We start from the raw sequence: 20131 nt of genomic DNA on the forward strand, positions 1-20131 counted from the left end.
TTTACTTCTTCATTGATGAGCAAACCAAGAACATTCTGAAGGCTATGACAACAACTAAGACCGGAGGCAAATTTCAAGGACAGAAAGTGTCTCTATGGGATCTCCTCTACTCAAAATACATCACAGAGGAGAGAAGGAGAGAGCTTGTGCAGCAGTATAAATCTGGAGCAATCACTATTGAACGCTTCATGGAGATTGTACTAGCAATTGTTCAACAAAAGACTACCACCACAATAACCACAACATCTTCAGTGACAACATGCACACCACCACCTGAGACAAAGTCAGAGAAAACAACCATTACCACAACAACAACAGAGACAAGCTTCCATGGTATCAGGAAGAATGTCACCGCTGGCGAGCTGCTTGCCTCAAAAATTATTGACAAGAATCTCTATGAAGACCTCAGTACAGGAAAAGTCACAGTGAACCAAGTGAGTGAAATGGACTCAGTACACAAGTACTTGGAGGGAACTAATAGCATTGCAGGTGTATATGTTCAGTCCACCAAACAGACCATGAGCATCTACGAGGCCAAATCCAAAGGTCTTCTAACTCCTGGAACCTCTCTGGTTCTGCTGGAGGCTCAAGCTGCCACTGGATTTGTCATTGACCCAGTGAAGAACAAGAAGCTCTCTGTAGAAGAGGCAGCCGCTCAAGGTGTGGTTGGGAACGAGTGGAAGAACAAACTGCTTTCAGCAGAGAGGGCAGTCACTGGATACAAAGATCCCTACACAGGAAACACTATTTCCTTGTTCCAGGCCTTGAAAAAGGATCTAATTGTCAAGGACCATGGAATTCGCCTTCTTGAGGCACAGATTGCAACTGGTGGAATTATCGATCCAGTGTACAGTCATAGAGTGCCAGTAGAGGTGGCGTACCAGAGAGGATACTTTGATGAGGAAATGAACCAGATCCTCGATGACCCTGACGATGACACCAAGGGCTTTTTTGACCCCAACACACAAGAGAACCTCACCTACCTGCAGCTTGTGGAGAGGTGTGTGACAGACCCAGATACTGGCCTTAGCTTACTTGTAATTGTCAAAAAGGAGAGTTTTACTTCTTCATTGATGAGCAAACCAAGAACATTCTGAAGGCTATGACAACAACTAAGGCCGGAGGCAAATTTCAAGGACAGAAAGTGTCTCTATGGGATCTCCTCTACTCAAAATACATCACAGAGGAGAGAAGGAGAGAGCTTGTGCAGCAGTATAAATCTGGAGCAATCACTATTGAACGCTTCATGGAGATTGTACTAGCAATTGTTCAACAAAAGACTACCACCACAATAACCACAACATCTTCAGTGACAACATGCACACCACCACCTGAGACAAAGTCAGAGAAAACAACCATTACCACAACAACAACAGAGACAAGCTTCCATGGTATCAGGAAGAATGTCACCGCTGGTGAGCTGCTTGCCTCAAAAATCATTGACAAGAAACTCTATGAAGACCTCAGTACAGGAAAAGTCACAGTGACCCAAGTGAGTGAAATGGACTCAGTACACAAGTACTTGGAGGGAACTAATAGCATTGCAGGTGTATATGTTCAGTCCACCAAACAGACCATGAGCATCTACGAGGCCAAATCCAAAGGTCTTCTAACTCCTGGAACCTCTCTGGTTCTGCTGGAGGCTCAAGCTGCCACTGGATTTGTCATTGACCCAGTGAAGAACAAGAAGCTCTCTGTAGAAGAGGCAGCCGCTCAAGGTGTGGTTGGGAACGAGTGGAAGAACAAACTGCTTTCAGCAGAGAGGGCAGTCACTGGATACAAAGATCCCTACACAGGAAACACTATTTCCTTGTTCCAGGCCTTGAAAAAGGATCTAATTGTCAAGGACCATGGAATTCGCCTTCTTGAGGCACAGATTGCAACTGGTGGAATCATCGATCCAGTGTACAGTCATAGAGTGCCAGTAGAGGTGGCATACCAGAGAGGATACTTTGATGAGGAAATGAACCAGATCCTCGATGACCCTGACGATGACACCAAGGGCTTTTTTGACCCCAACACACAAGAGAACCTCACCTACCTGCAGCTTGTGGAGAGGTGTGTGACAGACCCAGATACTGGCCTTAGCTTACTTGTAATTGTCAAAAAAGGAGAGTTTTACTTCTTCATTGATGAGCAAACCAAGAACATTCTGAAGGCTATGACAACAACTAAGGCCGGAGGCAAATTTCAAGGACAGAAAGTGTCTCTATGGGATCTCCTCTACTCAAAATACATCAAAGAGGAGAGAAGGAGAGAGCTTGTGCAGCAGTATAAATCTGGAGCAATCACTATTGAACGCTTCATGGAGATTGTACTAGCAATTGTTCAACAAAAGACTACCACCACAATAACCACAACATCTTCAGTGACAACATGCACACCACCACCTGAGACAAAGTCAGAGAAAACAACCATTACCACAACAACAACAGAGACAAGCTTCCATGGTATCAGGAAGAATGTCACCGCTGGCGAGCTGCTTGCCTCAAAAATTATTGACAAGAATCTCTATGAAGACCTCAGTACAGGAAAAGTCACAGTGAACCAAGTGAGTGAAATGGACTCAGTACACAAGTACTTGGAGGGAACTAATAGCATTGCAGGTGTATATGTTCAGTCCACCAAACAGACCATGAGCATCTACGAGGCCAAATCCAAAGGTCTTCTAACTCCTGGAACCTCTCTGGTTCTGCTGGAGGCTCAAGCTGCCACTGGATTTGTCATTGACCCAGTGAAGAACAAGAAGCTCTCTGTAGAAGAGGCAGCCGCTCAAGGTGTGGTTGGGAACGAGTGGAAGAACAAACTGCTTTCAGCAGAGAGGGCAGTCACTGGATACAAAGATCCCTACACAGGAAACACTATTTCCTTGTTCCAGGCCTTGAAAAAGGATCTAATTGTCAAGGACCATGGAATTCGCCTTCTTGAGGCACAGATTGCAACTGGTGGAATCATCGATCCAGTGTACAGTCATAGAGTGCCAGTAGAGGTGGCGTACCAGAGAGGATACTTTGATGAGGAAATGAACCAGATCCTCGATGACCCTGACGATGACACCAAGGGCTTTTTTGACCCCAACACACAAGAGAACCTCACCTACCTGCAGCTTGTGGAGAGGTGTGTGACAGACCCAGATACTGGCCTTAGCTTACTTGTAATTGTCAAAAAAGGAGAGTTTTACTTCTTCATTGATGAGCAAACCAAGAACATTCTGAAGGCTATGACAACAACTAAGGCCGGAGGCAAATTTCAAGGACAGAAAGTGTCTCTATGGGATCTCCTCTACTCAAAATACATCAAAGAGGAGAGAAGGAGAGAGCTTGTGCAGCAGTATAAATCTGGAGCAATCACTATTGAACGCTTCATGGAGATTGTACTAGCAATTGTTCAACAAAAGACTACCACCACAATAACCACAACATCTTCAGTGACAACATGCACACCACCACCTGAGACAAAGTCAGAGAAAACAACCATTACCACAACAACAACAGAGACAAGCTTCCATGGTATCAGGAAGAATGTCACCGCTGGTGAGCTGCTTGCCTCAAAAATCATTGACAAGAAACTCTATGAAGACCTCAGTACAGGAAAAGTCACAGTGACCCAAGTGAGTGAAATGGACTCAGTACACAAGTACTTGGAGGGAACTAATAGCATTGCAGGTGTATATGTTCAGTCCACCAAACAGACCATGAGCATCTACGAGGCCAAATCCAAAGGTCTTCTAACTCCTGGAACCTCTCTGGTTCTGCTGGAGGCTCAAGCTGCCACTGGATTTGTCATTGACCCAGTGAAGAACAAGAAGCTCTCTGTAGAAGAGGCAGCCGCTCAAGGTGTGGTTGGGAACGAGTGGAAGAACAAACTGCTTTCAGCAGAGAGGGCAGTCACTGGATACAAAGATCCCTACACAGGAAACACTATTTCCTTGTTCCAGGCCTTGAAAAAGGATCTAATTGTCAAGGACCATGGAATTCGCCTTCTTGAGGCACAGATTGCAACTGGTGGAATTATCGATCCAGTGTACAGTCATAGAGTGCCAGTAGAGGTGGCGTACCAGAGAGGATACTTTGATGAGGAAATGAACCAGATCCTCGATGACCCTGACGATGACACCAAGGGCTTTTTTGACCCCAACACACAAGAGAACCTCACCTACCTGCAGCTTGTGGAGCGGTGTGTGACAGACCCAGATACTGGCCTTAGCTTACTTGTAATTGTCAAAAAGGAGAGTTTTACTTCTTCATTGATGAGCAAACCAAGAACATTCTGAAGGCTATGACAACAACTAAGGCCGGAGGCAAATTTCAAGGACAGAAAGTGTCTCTATGGGATCTCCTCTACTCAAAATACATCACAGAGGAGAGAAGGAGAGAGCTTGTGCAGCAGTATAAATCTGGAGCAATCACTATTGAACGCTTCATGGAGATTGTACTAGCAATTGTTCAACAAAAGACTACCACCACAATAACCACAACATCTTCAGTGACAACATGCACACCACCACCTGAGACAAAGTCAGAGAAAACAACCATTACCACAACAACAACAGAGACAAGCTTCCATGGTATCAGGAAGAATGTCACCGCTGGTGAGCTGCTTGCCTCAAAAATCATTGACAAGAAACTCTATGAAGACCTCAATACAGGAAAAGTCACAGTGACCCAAGTGAGTGAAATGGACTCAGTACACAAGTACTTGGAGGGAACTAATAGCATTGCAGGTGTATATGTTCAGTCCACCAAACAGACCATGAGCATCTACGAGGCCAAATCCAAAGGTCTTCTAACTCCTGGAACCTCTCTGGTTCTGCTGGAGGCTCAAGCTGCCACTGGATTTGTCATTGACCCAGTGAAGAACAAGAAGCTCTCTGTAGAAGAGGCAGCCGCTCAAGGTGTGGTTGGGAACGAGTGGAAGAACAAACTGCTTTCAGCAGAGAGGGCAGTCACTGGATACAAAGATCCCTACACAGGAAACACTATTTCCTTGTTCCAGGCCTTGAAAAAGGATCTAATTGTCAAGGACCATGGAATTCGCCTTCTTGAGGCACAGATTGCAACTGGTGGAATCATCGATCCAGTGTACAGTCATAGAGTGCCAGTAGAGGTGGCGTACCAGAGAGGATACTTTGATGAGGAAATGAACCAGATCCTCGATGACCCTGACGATGACACCAAGGGCTTTTTTGACCCCAACACACAAGAGAACCTCACCTACCTGCAGCTTGTGGAGCGGTGTGTGACAGACCCAGATACTGGCTTTAGCTTACTTGTAATTGTCAAAAAGGAGAGTTTTACTTCTTCATTGATGAGCAAACCAAGAACATTCTGAAGGCTATGACAACAACTAAGGCCGGAGGCAAATTTCAAGGACAGAAAGTGTCTCTATGGGATCTCCTCTACTCAAAATACATCACAGAGGAGAGAAGGAGAGAGCTTGTGCAGCAGTATAAATCTGGAGCAATCACTATTGAACGCTTCATGGAGATTGTACTAGCAATTGTTCAACAAAAGACTACCACCACAATAACCACAACATCTTCAGTGACAACATGCACACCACCACCTGAGACAAAGTCAGAGAAAACAACCATTACCACAACAACAACAGAGACAAGCTTCCATGGTATCAGGAAGAATGTCACCGCTGGTGAGCTGCTTGCCTCAAAAATCATTGACAAGAAACTCTATGAAGACCTCAATACAGGAAAAGTCACAGTGACCCAAGTGAGTGAAATGGACTCAGTACACAAGTACTTGGAGGGAACTAATAGCATTGCAGGTGTATATGTTCAGTCCACCAAACAGACCATGAGCATCTACGAGGCCAAATCCAAAGGTCTTCTAACTCCTGGAACCTCTCTGGTTCTGCTGGAGGCTCAAGCTGCCACTGGATTTGTCATTGACCCAGTGAAGAACAAGAAGCTCTCTGTAGAAGAGGCAGCCGCTCAAGGTGTGGTTGGGAACGAGTGGAAGAACAAACTGCTTTCAGCAGAGAGGGCAGTCACTGGATACAAAGATCCCTACACAGGAAACACTATTTCCTTGTTCCAGGCCTTGAAAAAGGATCTAATTGTCAAGGACCATGGAATTCGCCTTCTTGAGGCACAGATTGCAACTGGTGGAATCATCGATCCAGTGTACAGTCATAGAGTGCCAGTAGAGGTGGCATACCAGAGAGGATACTTTGATGAGGAAATGAACCAGATCCTCGATGACCCTGACGATGACACCAAGGGCTTTTTTGACCCCAACACACAAGAGAACCTCACCTACCTGCAGCTTGTGGAGAGGTGTGTGACAGACCCAGATACTGGCCTTAGCTTACTTGTAATTGTCAAAAAAGGAGAGTTTTACTTCTTCATTGATGAGCAAACCAAGAACATTCTGAAGGCTATGACAACAACTAAGGCCGGAGGCAAATTTCAAGGACAGAAAGTGTCTCTATGGGATCTCCTCTACTCAAAATACATCACAGAGGAGAGAAGGAGAGAGCTTGTGCAGCAGTATAAATCTGGAGCAATCACTATTGAACGCTTCATGGAGATTGTACTAGCAATTGTTCAACAAAAGACTACCACCACAATAACCACAACATCTTCAGTGACAACATGCACACCACCACCTGAGACAAAGTCAGAGAAAACAACCATTACCACAACAAGAACAGAGACAAACTTCCATGGTATCAGGAAGAATGTCACCGCTGGCGAGCTGCTTGCCTCAAAAATCATTGACAAGAATCTCTATGAAGACCTCAGTACAGGAAAAGTCACAGTGACCCAAGTGAGTGAAATGGACTCAGTACACAAGTACTTGGAGGGAACTAATAGCATTGCAGGTGTATATGTTCAGTCCACCAAACAGACCATGAGCATCTACGAGGCCAAATCCAAAGGTCTTCTAACTCCTGGAACCTCTCTGGTTCTGCTGGAGGCTCAAGCTGCCACTGGATTTGTCATTGACCCAGTGAAGAACAAGAAGCTCTCTGTAGAAGAGGCAGCCGCTCAAGGTGTGGTTGGGAACGAGTGGAAGAACAAACTGCTTTCAGCAGAGAGGGCAGTCACTGGATACAAAGATCCCTACACAGGAAACACTATTTCCTTGTTCCAGGCCTTGAAAAAGGATCTAATTGTCAAGGACCATGGAATTCGCCTTCTTGAGGCACAGATTGCAACTGGTGGAATCATCGATCCAGTGTACAGTCATAGAGTGCCAGTAGAGGTGGCGTACCAGAGAGGATACTTTGATGAGGAAATGAACCAGATCCTCGATGACCCTGACGATGACACCAAGGGCTTTTTTGACCCCAACACACAAGAGAACCTCACCTACCTGCAGCTTGTGGAGCGGTGTGTGACAGACCCAGATACTGGCTTTAGCTTACTTGTAATTGTCAAAAAGGAGAGTTTTACTTCTTCATTGATGAGCAAACCAAGAACATTCTGAAGGCTATGACAACAACTAAGGCCGGAGGCAAATTTCAAGGACAGAAAGTGTCTCTATGGGATCTCCTCTACTCAAAATACATCACAGAGGAGAGAAGGAGAGAGCTTGTGCAGCAGTATAAATCTGGAGCAATCACTATTGAACGCTTCATGGAGATTGTACTAGCAATTGTTCAACAAAAGACTACCACCACAATAACCACAACATCTTCAGTGACAACATGCACACCACCACCTGAGACAAAGTCAGAGAAAACAACCATTACCACAACAACAACAGAGACAAGCTTCCATGGTATCAGGAAGAATGTCACCGCTGGTGAGCTGCTTGCCTCAAAAATCATTGACAAGAAACTCTATGAAGACCTCAATACAGGAAAAGTCACAGTGACCCAAGTGAGTGAAATGGACTCAGTACACAAGTACTTGGAGGGAACTAATAGCATTGCAGGTGTATATGTTCAGTCCACCAAACAGACCATGAGCATCTACGAGGCCAAATCCAAAGGTCTTCTAACTCCTGGAACCTCTCTGGTTCTGCTGGAGGCTCAAGCTGCCACTGGATTTGTCATTGACCCAGTGAAGAACAAGAAGCTCTCTGTAGAAGAGGCAGCCGCTCAAGGTGTGGTTGGGAACGAGTGGAAGAACAAACTGCTTTCAGCAGAGAGGGCAGTCACTGGATACAAAGATCCCTACACAGGAAACACTATTTCCTTGTTCCAGGCCTTGAAAAAGGATCTAATTGTCAAGGACCATGGAATTCGCCTTCTTGAGGCACAGATTGCAACTGGTGGAATCATCGATCCAGTGTACAGTCATAGAGTGCCAGTAGAGGTGGCGTACCAGAGAGGATACTTTGATGAGGAAATGAACCAGATCCTCGATGACCCTGACGATGACACCAAGGGCTTTTTTGACCCCAACACACAAGAGAACCTCACCTACCTGCAGCTTGTGGAGCGGTGTGTGACAGACCCAGATACTGGCTTTAGCTTACTTGTAATTGTCAAAAAGGAGAGTTTTACTTCTTCATTGATGAGCAAACCAAGAACATTCTGAAGGCTATGACAACAACTAAGGCCGGAGGCAAATTTCAAGGACAGAAAGTGTCTCTATGGGATCTCCTCTACTCAAAATACATCACAGAGGAGAGAAGGAGAGAGCTTGTGCAGCAGTATAAATCTGGAGCAATCACTATTGAACGCTTCATGGAGATTGTACTAGCAATTGTTCAACAAAAGACTACCACCACAATAACCACAACATCTTCAGTGACAACATGCACACCACCACCTGAGACAAAGTCAGAGAAAACAACCATTACCACAACAACCACAGAGACAAGCTTCCATGGTATCAGGAAGAATGTCACCGCTGGTGAGCTGCTTGCCTCAAAAATCATTGACAAGAAACTCTATGAAGACCTCAATACAGGAAAAGTCACAGTGACCCAAGTGAGTGAAATGGACTCAGTACACAAGTACTTGGAGGGAACTAATAGCATTGCAGGTGTATATGTTCAGTCCACCAAACAGACCATGAGCATCTACGAGGCCAAATCCAAAGGTCTTCTAACTCCTGGAACCTCTCTGGTTCTGCTGGAGGCTCAAGCTGCCACTGGATTTGTCATTGACCCAGTGAAGAACAAGAAGCTCTCTGTAGAAGAGGCAGCCGCTCAAGGTGTGGTTGGGAACGAGTGGAAGAACAAACTTCTTTCAGCAGAGAGGGCAGTCACTGGATACAAAGATCCCTACACAGGAAACACTATTTCCTTGTTCCAGGCCTTGAAAAAGGATCTAATTGTCAAGGACCATGGAATTCGCCTTCTTGAGGCACAGATTGCAACTGGTGGAATCATCGATCCAGTGTACAGTCATAGAGTGCCAGTAGAGGTGGCGTACCAGAGAGGATACTTTGATGAGGAAATGAACCAGATCCTCGATGACCCTGACGATGACACCAAGGGCTTTTTTGACCCCAACACACAAGAGAACCTCACCTACCTGCAGCTTGTGGAGCGGTGTGTGACAGACCCAGATACTGGCTTTAGCTTACTTGTAATTGTCAAAAAAGGAGAGTTTTACTTCTTCATTGATGAGCAAACCAAGAACATTCTGAAGGCTATGACAACAACTAAGGCCGGAGGCAAATTTCAAGGACAGAAAGTGTCTCTATGGGATCTCCTCTACTCAAAATACATCACAGAGGAGAGAAGGAGAGAGCTTGTGCAGCAGTATAAATCTGGAGCAATCACTATTGAACGCTTCATGGAGATTGTACTAGCAATTGTTCAACAAAAGACTACCACCACAATAACCACAACATCTTCAGTGACAACATGCACACCACCACCTGAGACAAAGTCAGAGAAAACAACCATTACCACAACAACCACAGAGACAAGCTTCCATGGTATCAGGAAGAATGTCACCGCTGGTGAGCTGCTTGCCTCAAAAATCATTGACAAGAAACTCTATGAAGACCTCAATACAGGAAAAGTCACAGTGACCCAAGTGAGTGAAATGGACTCAGTACACAAGTACTTGGAGGGAACTAATAGCATTGCAGGTGTATATGTTCAGTCCACCAAACAGACCATGAGCATCTACGAGGCCAAATCCAAAGGTCTTCTAACTCCTGGAACCTCTCTGGTTCTGCTGGAGGCTCAAGCTGCCACTGGATTTGTCATTGACCCAGTGAAGAACAAGAAGCTCTCTGTAGAAGAGGCAGCCGCTCAAGGTGTGGTTGGGAACGAGTGGAAGAACAAACTGCTTTCAGCAGAGAGGGCAGTCACTGGATACAAAGATCCCTACACAGGAAACACTATTTCCTTGTTCCAGGCCTTGAAAAAGGATCTAATTGTCAAGGACCATGGAATTCGCCTTCTTGAGGCACAGATTGCAACTGGTGGAATCATCGATCCAGTGTACAGTCATAGAGTGCCAGTAGAGGTGGCGTACCAGAGAGGATACTTTGATGAGGAAATGAACCAGATCCTCGATGACCCTGACGATGACACCAAGGGCTTTTTTGACCCCAACACACAAGAGAACCTCACCTACCTGCAGCTTGTGGAGCGGTGTGTGACAGACCCAGATACTGGCTTTAGCTTACTTGTAATTGTCAAAAAAGGAGAGTTTTACTTCTTCATTGATGAGCAAACCAAGAACATTCTGAAGGCTATGACAACAACTAAGGCCGGAGGCAAATTTCAAGGACAGAAAGTGTCTCTATGGGATCTCCTCTACTCAAAATACATCACAGAGGAGAGAAGGAGAGAGCTTGTGCAGCAGTATAAATCTGGAGCAATCACTATTGAACGCTTCATGGAGATTGTACTAGCAATTGTTCAACAAAAGACTACCACCACAATAACCACAACATCTTCAGTGACAACATGCACACCACCACCTGAGACAAAGTCAGAGAAAACAACCATTACCACAACAACAACAGAGACAAGCTTCCATGGTATCAGGAAGAATGTCACCGCTGGTGAGCTGCTTGCCTCAAAAATCATTGACAAGAAACTCTATGAAGACCTCAATACAGGAAAAGTCACAGTGACCCAAGTGAGTGAAATGGACTCAGTACACAAGTACTTGGAGGGAACTAATAGCATTGCAGGTGTATATGTTCAGTCCACCAAACAGACCATGAGCATCTACGAGGCCAAATCCAAAGGTCTTCTAACTCCTGGAACCTCTCTGGTTCTGCTGGAGGCTCAAGCTGCCACTGGATTTGTCATTGACCCAGTGAAGAACAAGAAGCTCTCTGTAGAAGAGGCAGCCGCTCAAGGTGTGGTTGGGAACGAGTGGAAGAACAAACTTCTTTCAGCAGAGAGGGCAGTCACTGGATACAAAGATCCCTACACAGGAAACACTATTTCCTTGTTCCAGGCCTTGAAAAAGGATCTAATTGTCAAGGACCATGGAATTCGCCTTCTTGAGGCACAGATTGCAACTGGTGGAATCATCGATCCAGTGTACAGTCATAGAGTGCCAGTAGAGGTGGCGTACCAGAGAGGATACTTTGATGAGGAAATGAACCAGATCCTCGATGACCCTGACGATGACACCAAGGGCTTTTTTGACCCCAACACACAAGAGAACCTCACCTACCTGCAGCTTGTGGAGAGGTGTGTGACAGACCCAGATACTGGCCTTTAGCTTACTTGTAATTGTCAAAAAGGAGAGTTTTACTTCTTCATTGATGAGCAAACCAAGAACATTCTGAAGGCTATGACAACAACTAAGGCCGGAGGCAAATTTCAAGGACAGAAAGTGTCTCTATGGGATCTCCTCTACTCAAAATACATCACAGAGGAGAGAAGGAGAGAGCTTGTGCAGCAGTATAAATCTGGAGCAATCACTATTGAACGCTTCATGGAGATTGTACTAGCAATTGTTCAACAAAAGACTACCACCACAATAACCACAACATCTTCAGTGACAACATGCACACCACCACCTGAGACAAAGTCAGAGAAAACAACCATTACCACAACAACCACAGAGACAAGCTTCCATGGTATCAGGAAGAATGTCACCGCTGGTGAGCTGCTTGCCTCAAAAATCATTGACAAGAAACTCTATGAAGACCTCAATACAGGAAAAGTCACAGTGACCCAAGTGAGTGAAATGGACTCAGTACACAAGTACTTGGAGGGAACTAATAGCATTGCAGGTGTATATGTTCAGTCCACCAAACAGACCATGAGCATCTACGAGGCCAAATCCAAAGGTCTTCTAACTCCTGGAACCTCTCTGGTTCTGCTGGAGGCTCAAGCTGCCACTGGATTTGTCATTGACCCAGTGAAGAACAAGAAGCTCTCTGTAGAAGAGGCAGCCGCTCAAGGTGTGGTTGGGAACGAGTGGAAGAACAAACTTCTTTCAGCAGAGAGGGCAGTCACTGGATACAAAGATCCCTACACAGGAAACACTATTTCCTTGTTCCAGGCCTTGAAAAAGGATCTAATTGTCAAGGACCATGGAATTCGCCTTCTTGAGGCACAGATTGCAACTGGTGGAATCATCGATCCAGTGTACAGTCATAGAGTGCCAGTAGAGGTGGCGTACCAGAGAGGATACTTTGATGAGGAAATGAACCAGATCCTCGATGACCCTGACGATGACACCAAGGGCTTTTTTGACCCCAACACACAAGAGAACCTCACCTATTTGCAGCTTCTGGAGAGATGTTTGCGGGACCCAGATACTGGTCTTACCTTTCTGTCTCTGAATAAATAAGCTTATAAGGATTTGTCGTAAAATTGTCGTCTAAGATGTGCAGATATAATTCTGAATTATTTTCAATTAATTTTACATGCTTTCCATTGTATTTTATTACATGTAATTGCTTTCGGTGTTGATTGGGCGAATTGTTCTGAATTGAATATAATAAACGCACTTTTTAAAGGGAATTTTGTTATTGTGAAGTAATCCACAATTTTATTGTACAGTGCCTTTGGAAAGTTTTCACACCTCTTGACATTTATTCTAAAATGCATTAAATATTTTTCAACTCATTTGCCCCTAATTTATATCGGAGAATAAAAAAAACGGAAAAATGACATTTACATAAGTATTCAGACCCTTTACTCAATACCTTTTTGAAGAACTTTTGGCAGTGATTGCAACCTTGAGTCTTTTTTTGCTATGACTCTACAAGCTTGGCACATATGTATTTGGGGAGTTTCTCCCATTCTTCTCTTTAAATCTTCTCTAGATCTGTTAGGTTGGATGGGGAGCGTTGCTGCACAGCTATTTTCAGGTCTCTCCAAAGATGTTCGATCGGTTTCAAGTCCGGGTTCTGGCTGGGCCACTCAAGGACATTCAGAGACTTGTCCTGAAGCCACTGCTGAGTTGTCTTTGATATGTGCTTAGGGTTGTTGTCCTGTTGGAAGGTGAATCGTCGCCCCAGTCTGAGGTCCTGAGCTTTCTGGAGCAGGTTTTCATCAAGGATCTCTCTATACTGTGCTCCATTCGTCGTTGCCTTGATCCTGACTAGTCTCCCAGTCCCTGCTACTGAAAAACATCCCCACAGCATGATGCTGCCACCACCGTGCTTCACCGTAGAGATGTGCCAGGTTTCCTCCAGCGATCCATCTAGGTTTCATCAGACCAGCGAATCTTGTTTCTCATGGTCTTAGAGTCTTTAGGTGCCTTTTGGCAAACTCCAAGCAGGCTGTCATGTGCCTTTTACTGAGGAGTGGCTTCCATCTGTTCACTCCACCATAAAGGCTTGATTGGTGGAGTGCTGCAGAGATGGTTGTCTTTCTGGAAGGTTCTCCCATCTCCACAGAGGAACTCTGGAGCTCTGTCAGAGTGACCCTCGGGTTCTTGATCATCCCCCAAGTCCCCCAATTGCTCAGTTTGGCCAGGCGGCAGCTCTATGAAGAGTCTTGGTGGTTCTAAACTTCTACATTTAAGAGTGATGGAGGCCCCTTTGTTCTCGTGGACTTTCAATGCTGCAGAAATGTTTTGGTACCCTTCCCCAGATCTGTGCCTCTACACAATCCTGTCTCGGAGCTCTACAGACAATTCCTTCGACCTCATGGCTTGGTTTTTGCTCTGACATGCACTGTCAACTGTATAACCTTATATAAACAGGTGTGTGCCTTTCCAAATCATTTCCAATCAATTGAATATACCACATGTGGACTCCAATTAAGTTGTAGAAACATCTCAAGGATGATTAATGGAAACAGGATGAATCTGAGCTCAATTTCGAGTGTCTAGCAAAGGGTCTGAATACTTATGTAAATAAGGTATTTTTTTATTTTTTTTGCTTTGTCATTATGGGGTATTGTGTGGAGATTGTTGCCAAAATTGTTTATTTAATCAATTTTAGAATAAGGCTGTAACGTAACAAAATGTTGAGAAAGTCAAGTGGTCTGACTACTTTCTGAACGCACTGTATACTGTATTCTTGTCAATGCCATCCTATTCAACTATTGCTGTATATATACTATTCTATCCTATGTATTCTACAGATATAATAAATATTCTATCCACATACTGTCCATAATGTATATACATCCCATCACAGATATATATATTTATACTCTGGACTCCGACATTGCTCGTCCTAATATTTATATATTTCTTAAATCTATTCTTTGACTTTTAGATTTGTGTGTATTGTTGTGAACTGTTATTGACTCCAAACATTTCGGCTTTTAATTTTGTATTAATTTGTATGCATTTCTAAAAAACAAATTTCACTTTGACATGATGGGGTATTGTGTGACACAAAATCATGTGAATACTTTCTGAAGGCACTGCCTTCAGAAAGTATTCACAGCCCTTGAATTTTTCCACATTTTGTTGTGTTACAGCCTGAATTTAATATAGATTAAATTGAGATTTTGCAACAATCTACACACAATAATCATCATCTGGCCAACTATGGTGCAGTATTTGGACCTTTGTGTGCTATAGTGTGAGTGAACCATCATTATGTCTATTGACATGCTCTTTGGCCTACCTAAGAGTAGTGGACGTTAATACTATCCAGTCACCGACAGCTGCCACTAAGGCTCTAAAAGGTCTTCTCCGTCACGCCTGTACAGTATGACAGCTTGAGTGTGCGGAGATGAGGGCAGGACTGGGGCACAATCTGTTAGGTTAACAGTGGGATGTTAATGATAATGAGAACCTGAAATCCAATCAGACTTCAACAGAAAATAATAACTTCTGCTAATTTCATATTGACTTTCACAGTGTGAATTTAATATCAAACAAATAACAGTGATAGAAAGGAAAACTATGTCAAACTATTCTTAGTCTACATTCAACATTAGTAAAGTGCATGGATCCAATAAAAATGTAGAACAGGTATGAGGCAACAAACAGGCTAATGGTGGCAGTAAATGGCAAAATAAACACTAATGTCACATTTGTATTCTGTAGATTAGATCTAATCTCTATAACATGGTCAACATTATTTTGTGTACCTGTGGATGTAATTCAAGGCCTACCTTCAAACCTACCTTCAAACTCTGTGCCTCTTTGCTTGACATCATGGGAAAATCAAAAGATATCAGCCAAGACCTCAGAAAAATATTGTTGACCTCCACATATCTGGTTCATTCTTGGGATCAATTTCCAAACAACTGAAGGTACCACGTTCATCTGTACAAACAATAGTACGCAAGTATAGACACCATGGGACCACACAGCCGTCATACCGCTCAGGAAGGAGACGCATTCTGTCTCCTAGAGATGAACATACTTTGGTGTGAAAAGTGCAAATCAATCCCAGAACAACAGCAAAGGACCCTGTGAAGATGCTGGAGGAAACAGGTACAAAAGTATCTATATCCATAGTAAAATGAGTCCTATATCGACATAACCTGAAAGGCCGCTCAGCAAGGAAGAAGCCACAGCTCCAAAACCTCTATAAAAAAATCCAGACTACGGTTTGCAACTGCACATGGGGACAAAGATCGTACTTTTTGGAGAAATGTCCTCTGGTCTGATGAAACAAAAATAGAACTGTTTGGCCATAATGACCATCGTTATGTTTGGAGGAAAAAGGAGGAGGCTTGCAAGCCGAAGAATACCATCCCAACCGTGAAGCACGGGGGTGGCAGCATCTTGTTGTGGGGGTGCTTTGCTGCAGAAGGGAGTGGTGAACTTCACAAAATAGATGGCATCATTAGGACGGAAAAATATGTGGACATATTGAAGCAACATCTCAAGACATCAGTCAGCAAGTTAATGCTTGGTCGCAAATGGGTCTTCCAAATGGACAATGACCCCAAGCATACTTCCAAAGGACAACAAAGTCAAGGTATTGGAGTGGCCATCACAAAGCCCTGACCTCAATCCCACAGACAATTTGTGGGCAGAACTGAAAAAGCATGTGCCGGCAAGGAGGCCTTCAAACCTGACTCAGTTATCCCAGCTCTGTCAGGAGGAATGGGCCAAAATTCACTCAACTTATTGTGGGAAGCTTATGGAAGGCTACCCGAAACGTTTGACCCAAGTTAAACAATTTAAAGGCAATGCTGCCAAATACTATTTGAGTGTATGTAAACTTCTGACCCACTGGGAATGTGATGAAAGAAATAAAAGCTGAAATAAATCATTCTCTCTACTATTATTCTGACATTTTACATTCTTAAAATAAAGTGGTGATCCCAACTGACCTAAAACAGGGAATTTTTACTAGGATTAAATGTCAGGAATTGTTCAAAACTGAGTTTAAATGTATTTGGCTAAGGTGTATGTAAACTTCCGACTTCAACTTTATATACACTACTGTTCAAAAGTTTGGGGTCACTTAGAAATGTCCTCGTTTTTGAAAGAAAAGCAACAAAAAAAAGTCCATTCAAATAACATCAAATTGATCAGAAATACAGTGTAGACATTGTTAATGTTGTAAATGACTATTGTTGCTGGAAACTGATGATTTTTTAAAGGAATATCTACATAGACGATCAGAGGCCCATTATCAGCAACCATCACTCCTGTGTTCCAATGGCACATTGTGTTAGCTAATCCAAGTTTATCATTTTTAAAGGCTAATTGATTATTAGAAAACCCTTTTGCAATTATGTTAGCACAGATGAAAACTGTTGTGTGATTAAAGAAGCAATAAAACTGTCCTTCTTGCATCAGCATTTGTGGGTTCAATTACAGGCTCAAAATGGCCAGAAACAAAGACTTTTCTTTTGAAAGTCGTCAGATTTCATTAGAAATCTTAACATATGACGTTAGTTATAAACTTTGGAAACCTATTCCTTTCGAATGACAAAATAAAGCTCTATGAAAACAGGTTTGATTCTGAATTATGGAACATAAGGGCCAAAAGTGCACAACCAATGCTGACACTGTCAGGCAGTGTAAGCCACTGTCATTTACAGTAAATGTAAAAAGAATTCAACATTGTATAACATTCCACTTTATGTAATTATGGAGCCCCTCACACTACAACTAAGTAGCACATATTACAGTTACCTTCAGACTGACGAGTAGCATGGCCCAGTGATGAGGAGGATGGAGCTGTTTGAGATGAGAATTTTCAAAATAGTGACCTAAGAATGCAGCTAATAAGAATACTTCTTATTTTTATTTAAATGTATCTTTACAGAATTTCTGCTGGTAGCAGCCAGACTTTGCTATTCTAATAGACTGTATACAGTAACAAGCGTACAGTGAAATACTTTAAATTACCATGGACTGCTGCCAAAAAATCTTCTGACGAAGAGGCATGGGAACAGGGTCTTGATGATTCTGTTGCAAATTGAGCACAATACACACATGTAGAATTTCAGTTAAAGTAAGTAGCGCCCACATCTCAACTGGGGAAAAGTATCCAGATACAGTGACTTGGCTAGACATTCCCAAAGGGAAACCACTTTTGCAAGGGCAAAGGGAATCCCCCTTTGCAACAACGTTTCACACAAACTGCACCTTGGTAGTAGCATTACTAGCTCCAATATAGCGATTCAGAAGTTAGCTACTGCTGGAGGAATGAAGCACAAGCAATCTTAATCAGTCAACTGATATGTTTCACAAGTGAACACATGGAGTGAACAAGGCAAGTTTGTTCATTGCTAGCTAGCGGTGAACTTTCCGATTGCAAGGATTAGCTTTCGACTACTTGCTTGCATTGGCAACGAACACTTTCCATTAATGTTACATTTTCTGTCACATTTCTCTGTTATTTTTATATCCTACTTGTAATTTAAAAAATGTTATCTAACAAATGGTTTGTGTTGATAATTGTTGCATGAAAGCAATAATTATAGTGAAACACACCTGTGGTAACCTGCTGACAGAAGATTATTATTATTTTTTTTTAAGATTAACATTGTAGAGCATTTCTTCCTTTACACCTCAGATAATATGGTGGGCAAGATCAGGTACCTTCAGAATGGCGAGCAGCTGGCCCCTGTGACGAAGAGGACTGAGGACCTGTTCAGATCAAAGTTAAGCATAGTTATTTGTCCTATACATCTGAGTTCACAGCCAAACTATTTCAGCATTCCTTCAAAAAACACATTATAACATTATTAGTTCTTAAGCATAAAGTTGTGTGATATATAGTATTTCATTACATTCAGTACATAAAAGGCACTTACCCCCAGCAGAGAGAGACAAAGAGGGTCTAGAAGATACTGTTGCAAATTGTGAAAATTAAATGCAGGTTGTGAAAATTAGACTTATACTTTGTATTGCCAAGAAATTAAATCTTGCATATACTTTTTTTGTGTGTGGAAACAACCTTTTTGGGGGTGAATTTGGGGGTCTTTGGTGCTGGGTGAGTGCTGGTTATGATCAGACTCCTCAGAGTCGGTTTGATCAAATTTCACCTGGGAATGACAGCAAGCATGAAGTTTTCAGATTAGTACTGTAGTGTTTAGATTCCTTTCACTTCAAACACTAAATCATACTTTCTCTTTCTTTGGTGAGACTCTGGCTCTTTTTCCAGGCTAGAGCCTTTTCCTGCTCGAACCAGGCACTCATGGATGGGCTTTCTCATATGAATCTGAAAACAACACGAAACAGGAGCTTATCAGTTAATCTGTAAATGTCTGCAAACAAGACATTTAGTATATTAATATTCAAGTAAAGTACTCACTCTGTCTTCAGTAATTTAATTGAATGCACCTCCCATGTATCAATGTCCGGCCGTTTGTGCAACATCACTGCCTTCCTTAACCTCTCTTGGCTCTTGTACGGAGGCCCATAACATTTGTCCTTGTTGCACCAGGTTTTTGAGATGACAGTTAAATGGTCATCTTCGTTCGGGAAATTAACCATAGCAAACATGGTACTGGGAACAAAAAAGCAAATAAGGGCATTCAATTTGATTAGTTTACTCAAACATTTCACAATAGTAACATCTAATTCTAGGAGTTTAAGAAAATCCCTTCTAGAAAATAATATATTTTCCGTAATGTCTTTTATTGACAATTTACACCTTGAAAAGAGAAATTATTTTGGTGTTTTGCATCCTACCAATGGGTAATGGCAAAGCTCTCTTTGCACGGGAGCAGAACAAACTTCCATAGCACATTTGTGGCTCGAGTGAAAAGAAGTTTGTTCTTCAATCCAGAGAGATGGAAAATGTCTTGTTCCTAAATGTTTTGTACACAATCAAAATGTCTCCATGTTCCTCCACCATCAGGTTTTGCACTAGGACAACCTCTTTGTTCCTCAACTGGACACAGTTATTCCCAGTGGACATCTGCACGGGGAAGTGAGTGAACTGCATTTTTTATACTGCTCTTTCACTGTTAGACCATTTGGGACTGGGCCATTGTCATGCTGCTTCTGTAGTGTTTTCTCTGCATTTGACTGTGTAGCTCTCATGGCCTCTTTTCTGACAGCCTCCGTATAACCTGCTCTAAAGGCTTGTTTGGTTTTGTTATCATTATTTTTAACTGGCCAAGACAATTCTCAAAGGGGAAGCAAGAGATATTGTCAAGACACCAAATGCTTGTGCTTCATGACTGAGACGGGTTAGGCAATGCATGTTATATGTTGTGTTTTCCTTCCCATACAGGCAGCTGCAGTTGTCCACAAACAAAACCAGGAGGTTTCCAGCATAGTCTGCACACAAGGATACACTTAGGAAGATGGTCATGGCAACTGCAAGCAACATGAAGTTTTCATACATCACCCTATTCCCTTTTAAACAGTGTACAAGAGACATTTACAGAACTCAGTT

The 20131-nt window shown here is 43.0% G+C and overlaps 1 protein-coding gene across 1 annotated transcript in view; it reads left to right on the forward strand.

Moving 5' to 3' along the window:
* Positions 1-12869, forward strand: part of eppk1 (epiplakin 1) — a 36942-nt gene extending 24073 nt beyond the window's left edge. The window contains 6 exon segments of the mRNA XM_014141401.2: positions 3-1044; positions 1047-4220; positions 4223-5278; positions 5281-7395; positions 7398-8453; positions 8456-12869. Coding sequence (XP_013996876.2) covers positions 3-1044; positions 1047-4220; positions 4223-5278; positions 5281-7395; positions 7398-8453; positions 8456-12696 — 12684 coding nt within the window. The 3' untranslated portion in view covers positions 12697-12869.
* The last annotated feature ends 7262 nt before the right edge of the window (positions 12870-20131 follow it).

This window comes from Salmo salar, chromosome ssa14 (genome assembly GCF_905237065.1).
Source record: "Salmo salar chromosome ssa14, Ssal_v3.1, whole genome shotgun sequence".
NCBI lineage: Eukaryota > Metazoa > Chordata > Actinopteri > Salmoniformes > Salmonidae > Salmo > Salmo salar.